This window comes from Rhinoderma darwinii, chromosome 8 (genome assembly GCF_050947455.1).
Source record: "Rhinoderma darwinii isolate aRhiDar2 chromosome 8, aRhiDar2.hap1, whole genome shotgun sequence".
NCBI classification, from domain to species: Eukaryota; Metazoa; Chordata; class Amphibia; order Anura; family Rhinodermatidae; genus Rhinoderma; species Rhinoderma darwinii.
Genome location: NC_134694.1, coordinates 37,327,932 through 37,348,346, shown reverse-complemented (window position 1 = coordinate 37,348,346; position 20,415 = coordinate 37,327,932). Strand labels below are relative to the sequence as shown.

General features: G+C 45.0%; 1 protein-coding gene across 3 annotated transcripts in view; it reads left to right on the top strand.

The window, feature by feature from the left end:
* The window catches only part of FRMPD3 (FERM and PDZ domain containing 3), a 382,523-nt gene that overhangs the window by 320,620 nt on the left and 41,488 nt on the right, over positions 1-20,415 (top strand). For all 3 annotated transcript variants that reach the window (XM_075835599.1, XM_075835597.1, XM_075835598.1), the window contains one exon: positions 3,722-4,591. In XM_075835599.1, coding sequence (XP_075691714.1) covers positions 3,722-4,591 — 870 coding nt within the window. The remainder of the gene's footprint in view (positions 1-3,721; positions 4,592-20,415) is intronic.

Here is a 20,415-nt window from a genome sequence, read left to right as displayed (position 1 = left end):
TGGCTTCCATTTCTTCCACACTGTGGTAGTGATCTTTGATTTTAAATATATGCGTTTTTATGTTTTGTACTAATAAAAATTACGTTTTTATCAGCAATAGCTTTGTTCTGACTCCATTGCTTTAGGTTGTTGAACGAATGCATCAGCAATATCGACCGGATTATGAACTTTGCCCTTTTAAGGGTGATCAATAAAACCTATTGTACTTCTAGCCTGATGTTTTTTAACTCTCCTAATAAGTGTAGCCCCAGTTTTAGCACTGGCTACATAGAAATGTGCTTTCATCTGTTTCAAAACCAATTCGTATTTGTACAACATCAATAAGTGGGCTTGTTTATGAAGTTTTCGAATTTGGGCAGCAATTTGAGCGTTAGGCTTCAACTTATTCAAGCGCTCCAGGTGATTTGCCTGAGTCAGTATGGAGTATTTACACGACTCTCTCTGCTTCTTTTCGAAAGCCGCTAATTTAATAAATTCTCCACGTATAACTGCATAACTGCTTTATGGCAGCACCAAAGTGTGGATGCAGAAATTTCAGGGGATGAGTTAATTTCAAAGTATCTTTGAATAGCTGCTGCTAAAGTTTCCTTGTGTTTAGGCATATTCAAAAGATATGTATTCATACGCCATGGTCTATGGTTTTGGAAATTATATTTTTCTAAAACAGTGAGTAAAATAGTTGTGTGATCAGACCATGTAATATGACCAATAGAGGTTGATTCCACTGCTTGCATCAATTCACTATCTATGATAAACATATCTATTCTCGTATAAGAATTATGTGTACGGGAGAAGTAAGTGTAATCTCTTTCCCCAGTGTGTAAGTATCTCCATATATCATGCAAGTGTTCTTCTTTGAGTAAGGTCAGATTCACACGAACGTTGCGTTTTTGCGCGCGCAAACAACGCAGCGTTTTGCGAGCGCAAAAACCATTTGACAGCTGCGTGTGTCATGCGTGTCTGATGCGCGGCTGCGTGATTTTCGCGCAGCCGGCATCATAGAGATGAGGCTTGTCAACGCCCGTCACTGTCCAAGGTGCTGAAAGAGCTAAATCTTTCAGCACCCTCGACAGTGAATGCCGAACACAACAGCGAAAAACCTGTAAAAAAAAAAGATAAAGTTCCTACTTACCGAGAACTTCCCGGCCGTTGCCTTGGTGACGCGTCCTTGGTGACGCGTCCTTGGTGACGCGCCTCTCTTGACATCGGGCCCCACCTCCCTGGATGACGCAGCAGTCCAAGTGACCGCTGCAGCCTGTGATTGGCTGCAGCCTGTGCTTGGCCTGTGATTGGCTGGAGCTGTCACTTGAACTGAAGTGTCATCCCGGGAGGTCGGACTGCAGGAAGGAGACAGGAGTAATCGGTAAGTTAGAACTTCGTTTTTTTTTTACAGGTTAATGTATTTTGGGATCGCAAGTCACTGTCCATGGTGCTGAAACAGTTTAACTCTTTCAGCACCATGGACAGTGACTATCTCCTGACGTCGCGGACCGATAATTTTTTTGCCGGGATCGGCCAAAACGAGTTTGGCCGAACCCGGTGAAGTTCGGTACGCTTGTCCGGCTTCGCTCATCGCAAGGACACTCCGTTTGGATGTTCGGAAACAGAAAAGCACGTGGTGCTTTTCGGTTTTCATTCATCCTTTTCACTGCTGTTGCGCGAATCACGCTCGTCCCACGGAAGTGCTTCCGTGTGGTGCGCGTGATTTTCACGCACCCATTGACTTCAATGGGTGCGTGATGCGCGAAATACGCAGAGTTATTGAACCTGTCGCGCTTTTTGCGCAGCAGACAAACGCTGCGCAAAAAGCACGGACTGTCTGTACTGCCCCATAGACTTGTATTGGTCCATGCGTGCCGCGTGAAAACCACGCGGCCCGCACGGACCGAATACACGCTCGTGTGAATCCCCCCTAACTGTGCTATGGAGGGTTTGCCCCTACCAACTACATTCGTAGAATCCATGTCAGGATAAGATGTAATATTAAAATCTCCACACATTATAAGGGATCCCTGTTTGACCTTATTTTGACCTTATTTACTAATTTAAGAAGCTAATTAAGAAAAGAGATTTGTCTTTGATTGGGGGCTAATGCCATACAGCCCCCCCTGTAGAGAACGCCATACAGCCCCCCCTGTAGAGAACGCCATTCAGCCCCCCCTGTAGAGAACGCCATACAGCCCCCCCTGTAGAGAACGCCATACAGCCCCCCCCTGTAGAGAACGCCATACAGCCCCCCTCCCTGTAGGGAACGCCATACAGCCCCCCCCCTGTAGGGAACGCCATACAGCCTCCCCCTGTAGGGAATGCCATACAGCCCCCCCCCTGTAGGGAACGCCGTACAGCCCCCCTGTAGGGAACGCCATACAGCCCCCCCTGTAGGAAACGCCGTACAGCCCCCCCTGTAGGGAACGCCATACAGCGTCCCCCCTCCCAAAAAAATGCGACCTACAGTGTGTCCTACAAAATACATGTATCCCCTATCCACAGGATAGGGGATACATGTGTGATCGCTGGCAGCGATAGGGAGAACGGGGGACTGAAAGTCCCCTGAAGTTCTCCATGACTAACCTCTGACTTCCGGCGTCTGCGCAGCTCAATAAAAATGAAAGGAGCGCTGGTCACGCATGCGCACAAGCGCTCCATTCATTTCTATGGAGCTGCCGACACAGAAGTCCGAGGTTTGTGATAGAGAACTTCAGGGGACATTCAGTCCCCTGTGCTCCCTATCGCTGCCAGCGATCACACATGTATCCCCTATCCTGTGGATAGGGGATACATGTCTTTTGTTTAATGGCAGAGTGGGGAGATACCCCCTGCTCTGCCGTAGTGTTAAGTGGCGTTGCGCTGTAGCACCCATAGCGGCTGCTAGCAGAGCCTCCGGCCATGGTGGGGGCCCGTGCCGGCGGGCGACACGGGCCCCCTCATGCCGCGGGCCCCGTAGCAGCCGCTACCGCTGCTACGGCGGTAGTTACGCCACTGATTCTAAGTGATCAGTACGATCATCGATTCTTTATATATCAGACTGTAATGTGTGAAGTATAACTTGAAAGTCTTCCTGAAGAGATTTATGTAGTGTAGATAACATACGTGCCATTGTTTCTTCCATTAAGTGTGTTGTTGAGGTCTGAATGGGACTATAGGTACCACCACTGCTGCTGCTTTCAGCTGGTGAGGAGCACGCCATGTTAGTTTTAGAGTGCAGGCTATGCTGAGGCGTATTTCCCTCAGGAGGGTGGAAGAATTCAAAAGATAACTAAGAACATTGGGGCAGATGTACTAATGCATTGGCGCATCTTAGTTTACCTGCTAGACACTTTTCTCCTTATACCACCTTTGATTTAGCTTAGTTTGCAACAGAATTTTGTGACGCACGATGGCACACGCTGGTGCATTTCAAGCCACGACCCTTTTCAGTTAAACCATGCCCTTTTTGAACACTTGTAAAAAGTGTCTAGTGAAGCGCAAACATCTTGTTTAACAAGAAATGCGCCAAACTGAGCCAAACTGTGCCAGATTTTGGTGCAATTTATGACACATTGGAACCTCAGACACATTACAAAATCTGCACCATTGAGCTCAAAATTTCACTTAAAGATAATAGTCATAAAAGCAATGTTGTTTTTTTCTGGAAAAGTTTTTGTTACATGTTAAACCTTAATATTCTTAGTTTTGCTTTAATTGCATTGCATTGATTGTGTTGCTTTTACTCTATTTTTAGATCACATCAGTATGCCCACAGTGCCACACATGCCAACCTCTGTTAAGGCAACTCCCCCCTCCAGCTCACCTGCAAATTTCTCCCTCTCAAAGGGCCCGGCTCTTGCACGCCATGCCCCATCAGAGAACCAGGAGCCTATCGGTTTGTGCTACCTCAACCTACGGGACAAAGAGGGAACAGATGTCAACCAAAATCTTGTTGCAGAGGAAGCCAGACCAAGAACAAAGTCTGATCCCACACCCAAGGGGTCAAATAGCCAACATGGAACGGTGGGGATCAAGGATTCGCCCGAGGTCAGCAGGTCCCGTTCCTTCACAATGGACACCCAGGTGAAACTGGAGAGTAGCCAATTCTATTGTGACTCCTGTAAGGCTAAAATAAAAAGCCGTTTAGGGGAAGGCGGCATGGATGTGAAATGCAAAAACCTATGTGGATCCTCTACCTGTAGGGACAACATGGTTGATCTCATATCCTTGCCGCCTCCTGAACAAATGATAAATAAAGAGCAAGAAGAGGGTGGGGATGAAAGAGAAGGTGGATCAGATGAAAGAGAGGTAGGGGAGACAGCAAATCTTTTGCCTTCTGCAGCACCCCCTCCACCAGGATTTGGAGATAACAGTTCAGATGAGGAAGAAACTAAGCGGATTAATGGAAAGCGTCAGGATAAGGGCAGGAAACAGGAAAAAGACAGTGTGATGCCAGTATGCGGATATGAGGAGTTGCCAGTCACTTTAATTGACAGTGTCCAGACACGGACTGTCAAAGATCATGCAAAGGAACTTGATGACGCTTTAGTATCCACTCTGCAAGCTTTGGAGGCTCTCGCTGCTTCTGAGGATTTTCCTAGCGCATCACCCCAACCCACAGCAGGTATATTGAGTAATTTTATTAATTCTCTTTATTATGATGTTCCACTCTCATTATTAATGTATACATAGTCAAGTCACATTTCTTTCATAAATAGTGTTTACATCTCAAATAGCCATTTTTTAGATCGTTTTAAAATAAACACTGCTAATCCATTTAATGAACAGAACCTTGAATTTTCCTATAGCCTACACACAAAATAGAGCATTAAAAGTTGACGCAAATATTTATGAGATTTTATTTTAAACTTAAGATGTACCTCAAGTTGAGAGGTACCCTTGGAAGACATTAAAGAGTTTTTGCCATCACAGAAAGTGATGGTATATGTCTAGGATATGCCATTACTATCTTGTTGGCAGGGTCCAACTGCGAGGACCCCACAGATCCTGAGAATGAAGGGGCCACACTGTTGCTTTAGCACTTCGCCCACTTCAGAGTTCCCTGCACAGTAACGCTCTTGGCCACTGGCTGTGCAGGTACCTACAAAACAGCTCCATTCACATGAATGGAGCTGTGTTGCAGTTCCCTGCACAGCGGAACTCCACCCGCTGTAAAGACTGCTCGCAGATCAGAGTGATGGGAATAAATCTTTAAAGTGTAGCATAAACCTGAATTACACAATATACTGTCATTATACTAACTGCTTCAGGTGCAAGTGGGATGGATCAAGATTTCCTTCCAGATGTCCTTTCTGCATTTAATAATTTATGGTATTTCCAATGTACATTCATTTTACAATTCAAATCAGACCTAGAATTTTAAACATACACAAAAGATATTGAAACGTTGCTCACTTTCTCAGCTCCATGTCCTAATGAATCCCCATTTGAGGGTGATTGAAATCAGAACCAAATAAAAATGTAATTTCAAATGACAGACTCCTGCATTTATACATGTGTTCTTACAGGACATGACTTTAATTTGGCACTAACTCTAAAGTGTATCTCCATTTACCATGCAGGTGTAGCTAGTCTACTGTTTTATGTAAACAGTCATCTAAAGGGGTATTCCCAGAATCGACAATCATCCCCCATCCACAGGATAGGAGATAATTGTCTGATCACAGGGGGCGCCACCTCTAGGACCCACAGGACAAAAAAGGACATTGAATGAAGCAGCGGTTAAGCATGTGAGCTGCCACTCCTTTCAAAGTCTATGAGAATGACTGATATAGCCTGGTACAGCGCTCGGCTGTTTCTGTCAGTCCTATAGATATTGAGTCGAGCGGCAGACGCATGCTCAACTGCAGCTCCATTCAAGCTACTCCTCTGTACAGGGGGTGCAGTAAAAAGGTTCTAGGGGTTCAGGACCCCCATTCTCACGATCAGTGGGGATCCCAGGAGTAGGGACCACAGCGATCAGACATTTATCACTTATCCTATGTATAAATAATAATTGCTGATTATAGGACAACCCCTTTAATGCCGGAGTAGAGACTGACAATAGTGTTGGGACTATGGGACTGCCTACAGAAAGTTACAAGAAAATGTTTTCCACCTTGTCTCTATTTTATCTAAATATGTACAGTTCTGATAACCTTCACTAACATGTATATTTATATTATGTCTTCATGTTAGTAACAATGATAGGGCTGTGATATTTGTATGAATTTAAGGATTACTAATATGTATAATAATGGGAAACTCTATCCAATTTTTTCTTCTATTGTCGGGATCTATTAAAATACATTATAAAGGAGAAATAATGTTATATTTACACATTCTCAAAACTCATGTTAAATAGCTAGAAAGATACAAAACAAATATAACATTCCATGGTGTTGAATCCTTAGATGTTATATAAATAGTAAATAGAAATGGTATTGCGCACAGCTAAAATAACACTCTAGTGAATTTTTCTTATCATGGCCGCTATTGGGAAACTACACTTGGTAAAAGGTACGGCAGATCATCCTTTTACCGTCGCTATGTTGCCGAACTAAATGCTCCGTTCCCGGCCCACAGGCAATGTGACTGCCTGATTTCTACAGAGTCTGCTGTGTGGACCGGAAATCTCATTCACTATGCATTCTTATGAGACTTGAGCATCTCATAGGAGTGCATAGTAAAATGAACTTCCGGTCCACACAGCAATAAGGAATCAGATGCTGTAGGAATCCGTTCCCGGCGGCCTGGGAAAAGAGTATATAGTTCGGCAACAAAGCACCCTATAAGAGCATGACCTTCCCTATCTTTTACCAAGTGTACTTTCCAAATGGATGCCACAATAAAAAAATTCACTAGAGTGTTCCTTTAAGAGATGTTTTTAGCAGTTGTGGAAAAATGCTCCAAAGTAAGAATGCTTTCAAAAATAGAATAGTTCATCGTTTTTTTAAATTAACAAAATACAAAGTGAATGAACAGAAGAGAAATCTAAATCAAATCAATATTTGGTGTGACTACCCTTTAACCCCTTTTCTCCTCGGATTTTCACTTTTCTTTTTCCCTCCCCACCTTCCAAAAGCTATAAATTTTTTTATTTTTCCGTCTATATAGCTATTTTAGGGCTTGTTTTTGCGGGACAAGTTATAGTTTTTCATGGCACCACTAGTGTACCACTTGGGAAGCTGAAAAACAAAATATTTGTGGGGTGAAATGGGCAAAAAACAGCGATTACGCCATTTTTTGGGAGGTTATGTTTTTACGGCGTCCATGAGGCGGTAAAAACTACATATTCACCTTATTCTACAGGTTGATAAAATTACGGCGGTACCAAATTTATATGTTTTGTTTTATGTTTTACCACTTTTAAAAAAAAATAACTCTTTGCTAAATTAAAACAATCTTTTGTGTCGCCATATTCTGAGAGCCATAACTTTTTCATTTTTCCATCAATTTAGCGATGTGAGGGCTTAAATTTTGCGGGGCGAGCTGTAGTTTTCACCGATACCATTTTGGGGTATATGCGACTTTTTGATCACTGTTTTTTCATTTTTTTTGGAGCGCTAGGGTGACCAAAAAACAGTTCGGATTTTTACGGACGCGTTGATACCAGTTATGTTAACTTATTTTTTTCAACATTGATTTAGGGAAAAAATTTAAAAGGGGGGTTTTTTGAACTTTTAATACTTAATTTTTTTTGGAACATAAAAAAAACTTTATTTAACTGTTTTTTACTTTTTTTATTAGTCCCTCTAGGGCCTTGAAGCAGCGATCGTTGGATCGCTTGCATGATATACTGCAATACTAATTTATTGCAGTATATCGTGATTCTGACAGTCTCCTTTGAAGACCTGCTGGAGGCAAAGCTTCAAAGGAGTACAAATATGACAGACCTGGAGGCCTTTGTTAGGCCCCCAGGCTGCTATAACAACCGTTGCTACTGGCCGATCATGTCGCGGGGTGGGGGGCGCGAGTCGCGAGAGGGAGCTCCCTAAATCGAACACTTTAAATGCCGCTGTCGCGATTGACCGTGGCATTTAAGTTCTTAAACGGGCAGAATCAAAGTGACCTTTGATTCCACCCATTGCAGTGAGGGGTCGGCTGTGTAACACAGCCGTCAGCCTCTGTGTATGGAGCGAGCTCAGCCCATGAGCTCGCTCCTTACTTACCCTTATCACGTACAGTTACGTGATAATGCGTTAAGGTGTTAAAACAGCATCAATTCTTCTAGGTACAGTGCACAAAGTCATGGATTTTATAGGATTATTGCCAGGTGTATGATTAACCAATCATACCAAACAGGTGATAATGATCATAATTATCATATGTGAAAGTGACCTTTGATTCCGCCCATTGCAGTGAGGTGACGGCTGTGTAACACAGCCGTCACCCGCTGTGTATGGAGCGAGCTCAGCCCGTGAGCTCGCTCCTTACTTATCCTTATCACGTACAGTTACGTGATAATGCGTTAGGGGGTTAAAACAGCATCAATTCTTCTAGGTACAGTGCACAAAGTCAGGGATTTTATAGGATTATTGCCAGGTGTATGATTAACCAATTATACCAAACAGGTGATAATGATCATAATTTTCATATGTAGTTTGAAAGACAGTCAATAACTCCGCCAAGATTTTAAAGCAGTCAGGGATTTCAAGATGTGCTGTTCAAACTTTTTTGAAGAAGCACAAAGAAATGGGCAACGTTGAGGACCATTGATGCAGTAGTCAACCAAGGAAACTTAGTGCAGCAGATCAAAGACACATCATTCTTACTTCCCTTCAAAATCAGAAGATGTCCATCAGTGCCATCAGCTCAGTACTGGCAGAAGCAAGTGGGACCCAGGTGCATGCAACTACTGTTGGGAAGAAATGCGACCAAAAAGACATACTTTAGATGTGGAAACAAGGCCAAATGACTCAACTATGCACGAAAACATAGAATGCGCAGTGCAGAAAAATGGCAGCAGGTGCTTTGACTGATGAGTCAAAATTTGAATGATTTGGCTGTAAAAGAAGGCAGTTTATTAGCCGAAAGACTGGATAGCAGTACAATAATGAGTGTCTGCAGGCAACAGTGAAGCATGGTGGAGGTTCCTTGCAAGTTTGGGGCTGCATTTCAGCAAATGTAGTGTAAAGGATCTGCCAGGCACAGCTTCGGGGTTAACGCCCATAGATAATCAGTCTGCACCTGCTTCTATGTCTGTGAGACTGACTCCATCTTCCACCACTCAGGGTGGTGGGCTTAGGAGTGGGAGAACCTATCACAGCCTGGCCAGACGGAGCTAGCTCCCGCCCTCTGTCTATTTATACCTGCCTTTCCTGTTCCTCCTTTGCTTGTGCTTCTTTTCGTTTGGTTTCCTGGCCCTGCTGCAGCGTCTTGTACTATTGTCCTTGCTTCATATTGACCCCGGCTTGCTGACTACTCTCCTGCTCTGCGTTTGGTACCTCGTACACTCCTGGTTTGACTCGGCTTGTTTACTTCTCTTGTTGCTCACGGTGTTGCCGTGGGCAACTGCCCCTTTCTCCCCCTAGCTCTGTGTACCCTTGTCTGTTTGTCTGTCGTGCACTTATTGAGCGTAGGTACTGTCGCCCAGTTGTACCGCGTCGCCTAGGGCGGGTCGTTGCAAGTAGGCAGGGACTTAGTGGCGGGTAGATTAGGGCTCACTTGTCTGTCTCCCCACCCCCCGTCATTACATAATCACAAGCCCATACCTAGTCTACCCTGGTCCCTGACACTACTATGGACCCCCTTGAGACCCTGGCTCAGCAAATGCAGGGTCTCTCCCTACAGGTCCAGGCCCTGGCTCAGAGGGTCAACCAGCCTGATGCTACCTTGGTAGTCCCCCTCACCTCACCTCTTGAACCCCACCTCAAGTTGCCCGACCGGTTCTCAGGGGACCGGAAGACTTTTCTCTCCTTTCGGGAGAGTTGTAGGCTCTATTATCGCTTAAAGCCCCACTCCTCAGGTTCTGAGAGCCAGCGGGTGGGTATAATTATGTCCCGGCTCCAGGAAGGGCCCCAAGAATGGGCCTTCTCCTTGGCTCCTGACGCCCCTGAACTTTCCTCCGTTGATCTTTTCTTTTCTGCTCTCGGACTCATCTATGACGAGACTGACAAGATTGCTTTTGCCGAGAGTCAACTGGTGACCTTACGTCAGGGTAAGAGACCTGTTGAGGAGTATTGCTCTGACTTTAGGAAGTGGTGCGTAGCTTCTCAGTGGAATGACCCTGCCTTACGGTGCCAGTTTAGGTTGGGTCTGTCGAACGCCCTGAAAGACCTGCTAGTTAGCTATCCCTCTTCTGACTCCCTAGACCAGGTTATGGCTTTAGCGGTACGACTTGAACGACGTCTCAGGGAACGACAACATGAACGTTTATGTGTTTTCTCCTCTGACTCCCCCATGATGCCTCCCGAGGTTCCGTTGCTTCGTTCCTCCCCGGAAGACTCGGAGGTACTTATGCAACTCGGGGCCTCCGTGTCCCCCAACAACGTAGAGATTTCCGCAGGAAGAATGGTCTCTGCTTCTATTGTGGGGATGACAAGCATCAAGTGAACAACTGTCCTAAGCGTAAGAATGCAGCCGGAGAACTTCCGCGCCTAAGTGATCATCGGGGAGGTCACTTGGGCGCACAGGTATTTCCCGTAAATATGAAACGTAATAAAATCTTGCTTCCCATTCAGGTCTCTTTTGGTGGTAGGTCTGCTGCCGGCAGTGCCTTCGTGGATTCAGGGTCTTCTGCTAATATTATGTCTGTGGAATTTGCTATGTTTCTAGCTATGCCATTGATTGATTTGCCTAAACCTGTCCCGGTAGTGGGTATCGACTCCACTCCTCTTGCTAATGGTTATTTTACACAGCATACCCCTGTTTTTGAACTCCTTGTTGGCTCCATGCATTTGGAGCAGTGCTCTGTACTGGTGAGGCAGGGATAATCGTCCGATTTGGTTTTAGGCCTTTCCTGGTTGCAGTTGCATAATTCCACGTTTGACTGGAATACTGGGGATCTTACCAAATGGGGTAATGAATGCATGACGTCATGTTTTTCTCTTAATTCTATTTCTCCCCCTGAGGAGGTGAACACTCTACCTGAGTTTGTTCAGGACTTCGCTGATGTTTTCTCTAAAGAGGCCTCCGAAGTGTTACCTCCTCATAGAGAATACGATTGCGCAATTGATTTGGTACCAGGAGCTAAGCTCCCTAAGGGTAGGGCTGGGTCTAAAAATATTAAGGCTGATGCACTGTCGCGTAGCTTCATGGCCAGCCCTCCTTTGGAGGAAGATCCTGCTTGTATTTTGCCTCCAGGTATAATAATTTCCTCTATTGATTCTGATTTAGTCTCTGAAATTGCGGCTGATCAAGGTTCAGCTCCCGGGAGCCTTCCTGAGAACAAGCTGTTTGTTCCCCTGCAATTCCGGCTAAGGGTACTTAGGGAAAATCATGACTCTGCACTATCTGGCCATCCAGGCATCCTGGGTACCAAGCACCTCATTGCCAGAAACTATTGGTGGCCTGGGTTGCCCAAAGACGTTAAGGCCTACGTCGCCGCTTGTGAAGTTTGTGCTAGGTCCAAGACTCCCTGGTCCCGACCAGCGGGCTTACTATGTTCTTTGCCCATTCCCCAGAGTCCTTGGACCCATATCTCCATGGATTTTATCACCGATTTGCCTCCATCTCAGGGCAATTGGGTGGTGTGGGTTGTAGTAGACCGCTTCAGTAAGATGTGCCACTTTGTGCCCCTCAAGAAACTACCCAATGCTAATACGTTAGCTACCTTGTTTGTCAAACACATCCTGCGTCTCCATGGGGTCCCTGTCAATATTGTTTCTGATAGAGGGGTACAATTTGTTTCATTGTTTTGGAGAGCCTTCTGTAAAAAGTTGGAGATTGATCTGTCCTTCTCCTCTGCCTTCCATCCTGAAACTAATGGCCAAACTGAGAGGACTAATCAGTCTCTAGAACAATATTTAAGGTGTTTTATCTCTGACTGTCAATATCATTGGGTCTCATTCATTCCCCTCGCCGAATTTTCCCTTAATAACCGGGTCAGTAACTCGTCAGGGGTCTCCCCCTTTTTCTGTAATTTTGGGTTTAATCCACGGTTCTCTTCCGTTTCACCTGGTAGTTCCAACAATCCCGAGGTAGAGGTCGTTCATCGAGAACTGTGCACAGTCTGGGCTCAGGTTCAGAAGAACCTAGAGGCGTCCCAGAGCATACAAAATACTCAGGCAGATAGAAAACGTTCTGCTAACCCCTTGTTTATGGTCGGGGATCTGGTGTGGCTATCGTCTAAAAATTTGCTCCTTAAGGTCCCGTCCAAGAAGTTTGCTCCCCGGTTTATAGGACCGTACAAGGTCATTGAAGTCCTTAATCCTGTCTCCTTCTGACTGGAGTTGCCCCCATCTTTTCGAGTACACGACGTGTTCCATGCCTCCCTCCTTAAACGCTGCTCCCCGTCCTTGGCTCCCTCGAGGAAACCTCCGGTCCCTGTTCTCACCCCTGAGGGGGCAGAATTCGAGGTGGCCAAGATTGTGGACAGCAGGATGGTCCAAGGCTCCCTCCAGTACCTGGTCCATTGGAGAAGATACGGGCCTGAGGAGAGGACTTGGGTACCCGCTCGGGATGTTCACGCTGGGATATTGGTCAGGAGGTTTCACCTTCGTTTCCCCAGTAAACCAGGTCCACTTAGAAAGGGTCCGGTGGCCCCTCATAAAAGGGGGGGTACTGTAAAGGATCTGCCAGGCACAGCTTCGGGGTTAACACCCATAGATAATCAGTCTGCACCTGCTTCTATGTCTGTGAGACTGACTCCATCTTTCACCACTCAGGGTGGCGGGCTTAGGAGTGGGAGAGCCTATCACAGCCTGGCCAGACGGAGCTAGCTCCCGCCCTCTGTCTATTTATACCTGCCTTTCCTGTTCCTCCTTTGCTTGTGATTCTTTTCGTTTGGTTTCCTGGCCCTGCTGCAGCATCTTGTACTATTGTCCTTGCTTCATATTGACCCCGGCTTGCTGACTACTCTCCTGCTCTGCGTTTGGTACCTCGTACACTCCTGGTTTGACTCGGCTTGTTTACTTCTCTTGTTGCTCACGGTGTTGCCGTGGGCAACTGCCCCTTTTTTCCCCCTAGCTCTGTGTACCCTTGTCTGTTTGTCTGTCGTGCACTTATTGAGCGTAGGGACTGTCGCCCAGTTGTACCCCGTCGCCTAGGGCGGGTCGTTGCAAGTAGGCAGGGACTGAGTGGCGGGTAGATTAGGGCTCACTTGTCTGTCTCCCCACCCCCCGTCATTACATGTAGTTTGGGAATTGGTCAGGATTAATGGTGTCCTCAATACTGAGAAATACAGGCAGATATTTATACATCATGCAATACCATCAGGGAGGCATCTGATTGCCTCCAAATTTACTCTGCAGTGTGACAATGACCCCAAATATACAGCCAATGTCATTAAGAACTATCTTCAGGGTAAAGAAGAACAAGGAGCCCTGGAAGTGATGCCCTGATCTAAACGTCATCGAGTCTGTCTGGGATTACATGAAGAGACAGAAGGATATGATGAAGTCTACGTCCACAGTAGATCTGTGGTTAGTTCCCCAAGATGTTTGAAACAATCTCCCTGACGAGTTTCTTCAAAAACTGTGTGCAAGTGTTCCTAGAAAAATTGATGCTGTTTTGAAAGCAAGGGGTGGTCACACCAAATATTGATTTGATTTAGATTTCTCTTATGTTCATTCACTCAAGGCTTGAGAAAGACCCCATATGTTTTACGGGTCAAAACGTTGCTGTCATATGGATGATTGATAACTATTTTTTGGATGCTATTGGAGATGCGTGCTGTGGTCCAAAAATTAGTACAAGACACACAGCAAAATGCTGATTTTTACTTACAGTATGTGGGTAGAACGGTGAATTGTTTTAAATAATTCCGCAATATCATACCAAAATACAGTACCTTAATTATACCACAAGACACTACACTTCCCACAAGAGTGCTATACAGAGACCAAGTGATACTTCATACACTAAATTAGACCACACATACCGCGATATTGTACCTACATAGTGCCTACTGTATTTATACATACAAATTTAATTTGTGTGTGTGTGCGTGTGTGTGTGTGTGTGTATATATATATATCCACTTTTTCACTAACAAGGTGTGCTGTCACGTATTTTGGAGGATTTGACTATATATGTGTATATATATATATATATTATATATATACATACATGTACACTACCGTTCAAAAGTTTAGGGTCACTTAGAAATTTCCTTATTTTTGAAAGAAAAGCACAGTTTTTTTCAATGAAGATAACATAAAATTAATCAGAAATACACTCTATACATTGTTAATGTGCTAAATGACTATTCTAGCTGCAAACGTCTGGTTTTTAATGCAATATCTACGTAGGTGTATAGAGGCCCATTTCCAGCAACCATCACTCCAGTGTTCTGATGGTACATTGTGTTTGCTAACTGTGTTAGAAGGCTAATGGATGATTAGAAAACACTTGAAAACCCTTGTGCAATTATGTTAGCACCGCTGTTGCTGTTTAGAGGAGCTATAAAAATGACCTTCCTTTGAGCTAGTTGAGAATCTGGAGCATTACATTTGTGGGTTCGATTAAACTCTCAAAATTGCTAGAAAAAGAGAGTTTTCATGTGAAACTCGACAGTCTATTCTTGTTCTTAGAAATTAAGGCTATTCCAAGCGAGAAATTGCCAAGAAACCGACGATTTCCTACAATGGTGTACTACTCCCTTCAGAGGACAGCACAAACAGGCTCTAACCAGAGTAGAAAGAGAAGTGGGAGGCCCTGCTGCACAACTGAGCAGCAAGACAAGTACATTAGAGTCTCTAGTTTGAGAAATAGACGCCTCACAGGTCCTCAACTGGCAGCTTCATTAAATAGTACCCACAAACCGCCAGTGTCAACGTCTACAGTGAAGAGGCGACTCCGGGATGCTGGCCTTCAGGGCAGAGTGGCAAAGAAAAAGCCATATCTGAGACTGGCTAATAAAAGGAAAAGATTCATATGGGCAAAAGTACACAGACATTGGACAGAGGAAGATTGAAAAAAAGTGTTATGGACAGACGAATCGAAGTTTGAGGTGTTTGGATCACACAGAAGAACATTTGTGAGACGCAGAACAACTGAAAAGATGCTGGGAGAGTGCCTTACGCCATCTGTCAAGCATGGTGGAGGTAATGTGATGGTCTGGGGTTGCATTGGTGCTGGTAAAGTGGGAGATTTGTACAAGGTAAAAGGGATTTTGAATAAGGAAGGCTATCACTCCATTTTGCAACGCCATGCCATACCCTGTGGACAGCGCTTGATTGGGGCCAATTTCATCCTACAACACGACAATGACCCAAAGCACACCTCCAAATTATGCAAGAACTATTTAGGGAAGAAGCAGGCAGCTGGTATTCTATCTGTAATGGAGTGGCCAGCGCAGTCACCAGATTTCAACCCCATAGAGCTGTTGTGGGAGCAGCTTGACCGTATGGTACGCAAGAAGTGCCCATCAAGCCAATCCAACTTGTGGGAGGGGCTTCTGGAAGCATGGGGTGAAATTTCTCCCGATTACCTCAGGAAATTAACAGCTAGAATGCCAAAGGTCTGCAATGCTGTAATTGCTGCAAATCGAGCATTCTTTGACGAAAGCAAAGTTTGAAGGAGAAAATTATTACTTAAAATAAAAATCATTATTTCTAACCTTGTCAATGTCTTGACTATATTTTCTAGTCATTTTGCAACTCATTTGATAAATATAAGTGTGAGTTTTCATGGAAAACACAAAATTGTCTGGGTGACCCCAAACTTTTGAACGGTAGTGTATATTGTGTATATATATATATATATATATATATATATATATAGTTAGTACGGTTGAAAAAAGATACATGTCCATCAAGTTCAACCAAGGGATGGGAAAAGGGAAGGGAAAGATTTCTACACATAGGAGCTTATATTTTTTTGTACTGGGAAATTATCTAAGCCTTTTTTAAAGCCATCTACTGTCCCTGCTGTGACCAGCTCCTGCGGTAGACTAGACTATTCTACAGATTCACACTTCCCACAGTAAAAAAGGCTTATCGCCTCTGCAGGTTGAACCTTTTTTTCTCCAGACGGAGGGAGTGCCCCCTTTTTTTTATGGGGTTTTACATGGAACAGGATTTTACCATACTTTTTGTATGTGCCATTAAAATATTTATATAAGTTAATCGAGTCCCCGCTTAGTCGTCTTTTTTCAAGGCTAAATAGGCCTAATTCTTTTAATCTTTCCTCATAACCGGACTTTGGACCACTGAGCAACGGATCACTCCTTTTAAAGGCTTAGGATACATTTGCAGGTGTTTTGTGTTGATTAGCTGTGACACCATGAGTCTACAATCTTCAACTTTTACTCAATATTCTATTTTTTTAAATTGGGCTTATATAATAATCTAATTTTCTGAGTCACTAAATTTTCATTAACTGTTTGCCATAATCATCAACATTAAAAGAAAACAATGCTGGAAACAGATCACTCTGTGTGTAATGAATCTGTATAATATATGAGTTTCACTTTTTGAATATATATATATATATATATATATTAGAAATACATTTTTGCAGCAATCCCAGAATAAGTAAAAAATGCAATCTTATTTATTTCAGCTTACATAGTGTGACGTTTCAATCCCACACTGGTATTTTTTTTTCAATCCGCCTTTTAAATGTGGCCATGAAACCACTCTCTCTGACTTCAGTTGCTCCAAATGAAGTCATACAAAGGCTGTAATGGCAGGAAGGAGGTGAAGGGAACAAGTGAGCCCTAATCTACCCACCGCCCTGTCCCTGCCTACTTGCAATGACCCGCCCTAGGCGACGGGGTACAACTTGGCGGCGGTCCCTACACGAAGAAGAAGCCAGCACCTACAGGAGAAGTCGAGGGGCGAATGAAACCCTTGGCCAGGCATTCTTGGATATACTCCCTCATAGCTTCACGTTCAGGACATGAAAGATTAAATATCCTACCCTTAGGAAGCTTGGCACCAGGCACCAAATCGATGGCGCAATCGTAATCTCTATGAGGGGGCAACACCTCGGAGGCCTCCTTAGAAAACACATCAGCGAAGTCCTGAACAAACTCAGGAAGCGTGTTTACCTCCTCCCGGGGAGAAATAGAGTTAACCGAAAGACATGACATCAGGCATTCACTACCCCATTTGGTGAGATCCCCAGTATTCCAATCAAACGTGGGATTATGCAGCTGCAACCAGGGAAGGCCTAATACCAGATTGGACGATAATCCCTGCATCACCAGTACAGAGCACTGCTCCAAATGCATGGAGCCAACAAGGAGTTCAAAAACAGGAGTATACTAAGTAAAATAACCATTAGCAAGAGGAGTGGAGTCGATACCCACTACCGGGATAGGATAAGGCAAATCAATAAAAGGCATTTTTAGAGACATAGCAAATTCCACAGACATGATATTAGCAGATGAGCCAGAATCCACGAAGACACTGCCAGTGGCAGACCGGCCAGAAAACGAGACCTGAAAGGGAAGCAAAATTTTATTGCGTTTCATATTAACGGGAAACACCTGTGCGCCCAAGTGACCTCCCCGATGATCACTTAGGCGCGGAAGTTTTTCCGGCTGTTTATTCTTGCGCCTGGGACAGGTGTTCAGTAGATGCTTGTCGTCCCCACAATAGAAGCAGAGACCATTCTTCCTGCGAAACTCTCTACGTTGTCGAGGGGACATGGAGGCCCCGAGTTGCATAGGTGCCTCCGAGTCCTCCGTGGAAGAGCGAGGAGACGGGACCTCGGGGGGAATCGCAGGGAAGTCAGAGGGGAAAACATTGAAACGTTCAAGCTGACGTTCCCTGAGACGTCGGTCAAGTTATACTGCTAGGGCCATAACCTGGTCTAGGTAGTCAGAAGAGGGGTAGCTAACCAGCAGATCCTTCAGGGCGTCAGATAATCCTAACCTAAACTGGCACCTTAGAGCCGGGTCATTCCACCGAGAAGCTACGCACCACTTTCTAAAATCAGAACAGTATTCCTCAACAGGTCTCCTACCCTGACGTAAGGTCACCAGCTGACTCTCGGCTAAGGCAGTCCTGTCAGTCTCGTCGTAAATGAGTCCGAGGGCAGAGAAAAAATGATCAACGGAGGAAAGTTCAGGGGCGTCAGGAGCCAAGGAGAAGGCCCACTCTTGGGGCCCTTCCTGGAGTCGGGATATAATGATACCCACCCGCTGGTTCTCAGAACCTGAGGAGTGAGGTTTTAGGCGGAAATAAAGTCTGCAACTCTCCCGGAAGGAGAGAAAAGTCTTACGGTCCCCTGAGAACCGGTCAGGTAACTTGAGGTCGGGTTCTAGAGGTGAGGTGAGGGGTACTACTAAGGCAGCGTCAGCCTGGTTGACCCTCTGAGCCAGGGCCTGGACCTGTAGGGAGAGGCCCTGCATCTGCTGGGTCAGGGTCTCAAGGGGGTCCATGATAGCGTCAGCGTAGGAGAAATGGTAGACTAGGTATGGGCTTGTTATTATGTAATGGCAGGAAGGAGGTGAAGGGAACAAGTGAGCCCTAATCTACCCACCGCCCTGTCCCTGCCTACTTGCAACGACCCGCCCTAGGCGACGGGGTACAACTTGGCGGCGGTCCCTACGCTGTCTAAGTGCAAGGGAGTACAAACAGGGAACACGCAAGGGAAGGGGCGGTAGGCCACGGAACGCCGTGAGGAAACGGAGCGGTGAATGAGCCAGTCAGGATCAGGATGTAGTGGAGTATACCAACGAGAGCACGGAGCAGGAAGCAAGCCAGGGGCAAAGTGAAGCAGGATAAGCGGAACTGAAGCTAGGCAGAAGCACGGCAGAAGCAGGCAGGAGCAAGGCAGCAGTGGGGCCAGGAATCCAAGAAGAATAACAAGCACTGAGGAAGAGAACACGGCAGGTATAAATGGACAGGGGGCGGAGGTAACTCCGACTGACCAGGCCGCGATAGGCTCTCCCACTCCTGAGCCTGCCACCCTGGTTGGTGGGAGCCGGTGTCAGTCTAAGAGGTCTGGCCTCAGGTGTCGACTGATTAATCCCGGGAGTATACACAGACGTAGTACCTGGCAGATCCTTTACAAAGGCAGTTGTTATAACTTTGGATTTTTCTAAGAAAATATCTTGGGTCAATGCTATTGCCTGTAAATAATGACTTGAGTGGTCCAGGAGGATTTGGCAAGTCTGGTATCTGTACCTTGGCTCCAGAGCAGCACATACCTGGTTGCTCCTTGGGAAACTTTAAGGAAGCACAGAAAATACTTGGAATTTCCATTTTGCCAATGACAACCAATCTATGTTGGCCATAGGCGATGGTTGGATCATAATTGAAAGCAGCATCATGTATGAAAGCCCACTCATTAGCATGCTGAACAGCATGATGTGCTCTATCAGCTTGCTTTCTGGCCTGGGTTTGGACCAGGAGTCTCTGCACTTCTGGGAGACACCTGTCTGATCTGTTTGCTGAGAAAGCAGCTCGAGCAGCAGTATAACGCATTTGATTAGTTTACAGTCGGGCAAGAGTTTGCTGAGGAGTCTCTGCTGCTCCTGATGCAGCTTTCCTCCTGGCCATTGGAGGCTTCCTGCCAATTGATGGAGTTCTCCCCGGTGGCATTTTGCAAATTGAAGTTAACAGTTAGTTAACTTGAAATAGGCTAGTAGTAGTGGTTGGCTTAGAAGCCAAGTGCAATACTCTTTAGAAACATGAAATAAAAATCTCATGGCCAGAGTGGCATAAGCCTCCACTGGACTTGGTTTAATTTTTCAAGACTTCTTATTGGGTCCAAAGGACCTCACTAAATTTAGGAAGATGAACTGGCAGCTGCCACCCCTCTTCAAGATTTATGACTGAAAACTTTAAAATGTGCCCAAAAAGCGTAAGATGCATTGGGGGATGATTTATCTAAACTGATGTAAAAAAATAAAATAAAATGAGGCCGTTGCCCATAGCAGCCAATTAGATAAAAACATCTATACTGTAAAATCATATGTCTGTATTCGCTTTTATAGTATTGGATCATGATCCTGTGATAATGGCTGATAATAGAGAACAAGGGCAAGGTTGGGCCCTTTACGAACACCTTCCCCGACACCCGATGTACCTATGTGCCAAATTTGGGGTGAAATGGTTCAGGCATTTGGATACCTAGAGGACAGATAAACAGACATGGCCGATAACAGTGAACAACGGCAATGTTGCAACCCTTACGTGAACCTTCCCAGACACCCAATGTACCAAATTTGGGTCAAATTGCTTATGTGTTTGGATGCCTATATGGGACATGCAAACAGACATTTGCTTTTATAGTAGATATATATGTATATATATATATATATATATATATATATATATATATATATATATATATATACTAGCAGAGTTACCCAGCTTCCCATGGGTCTGT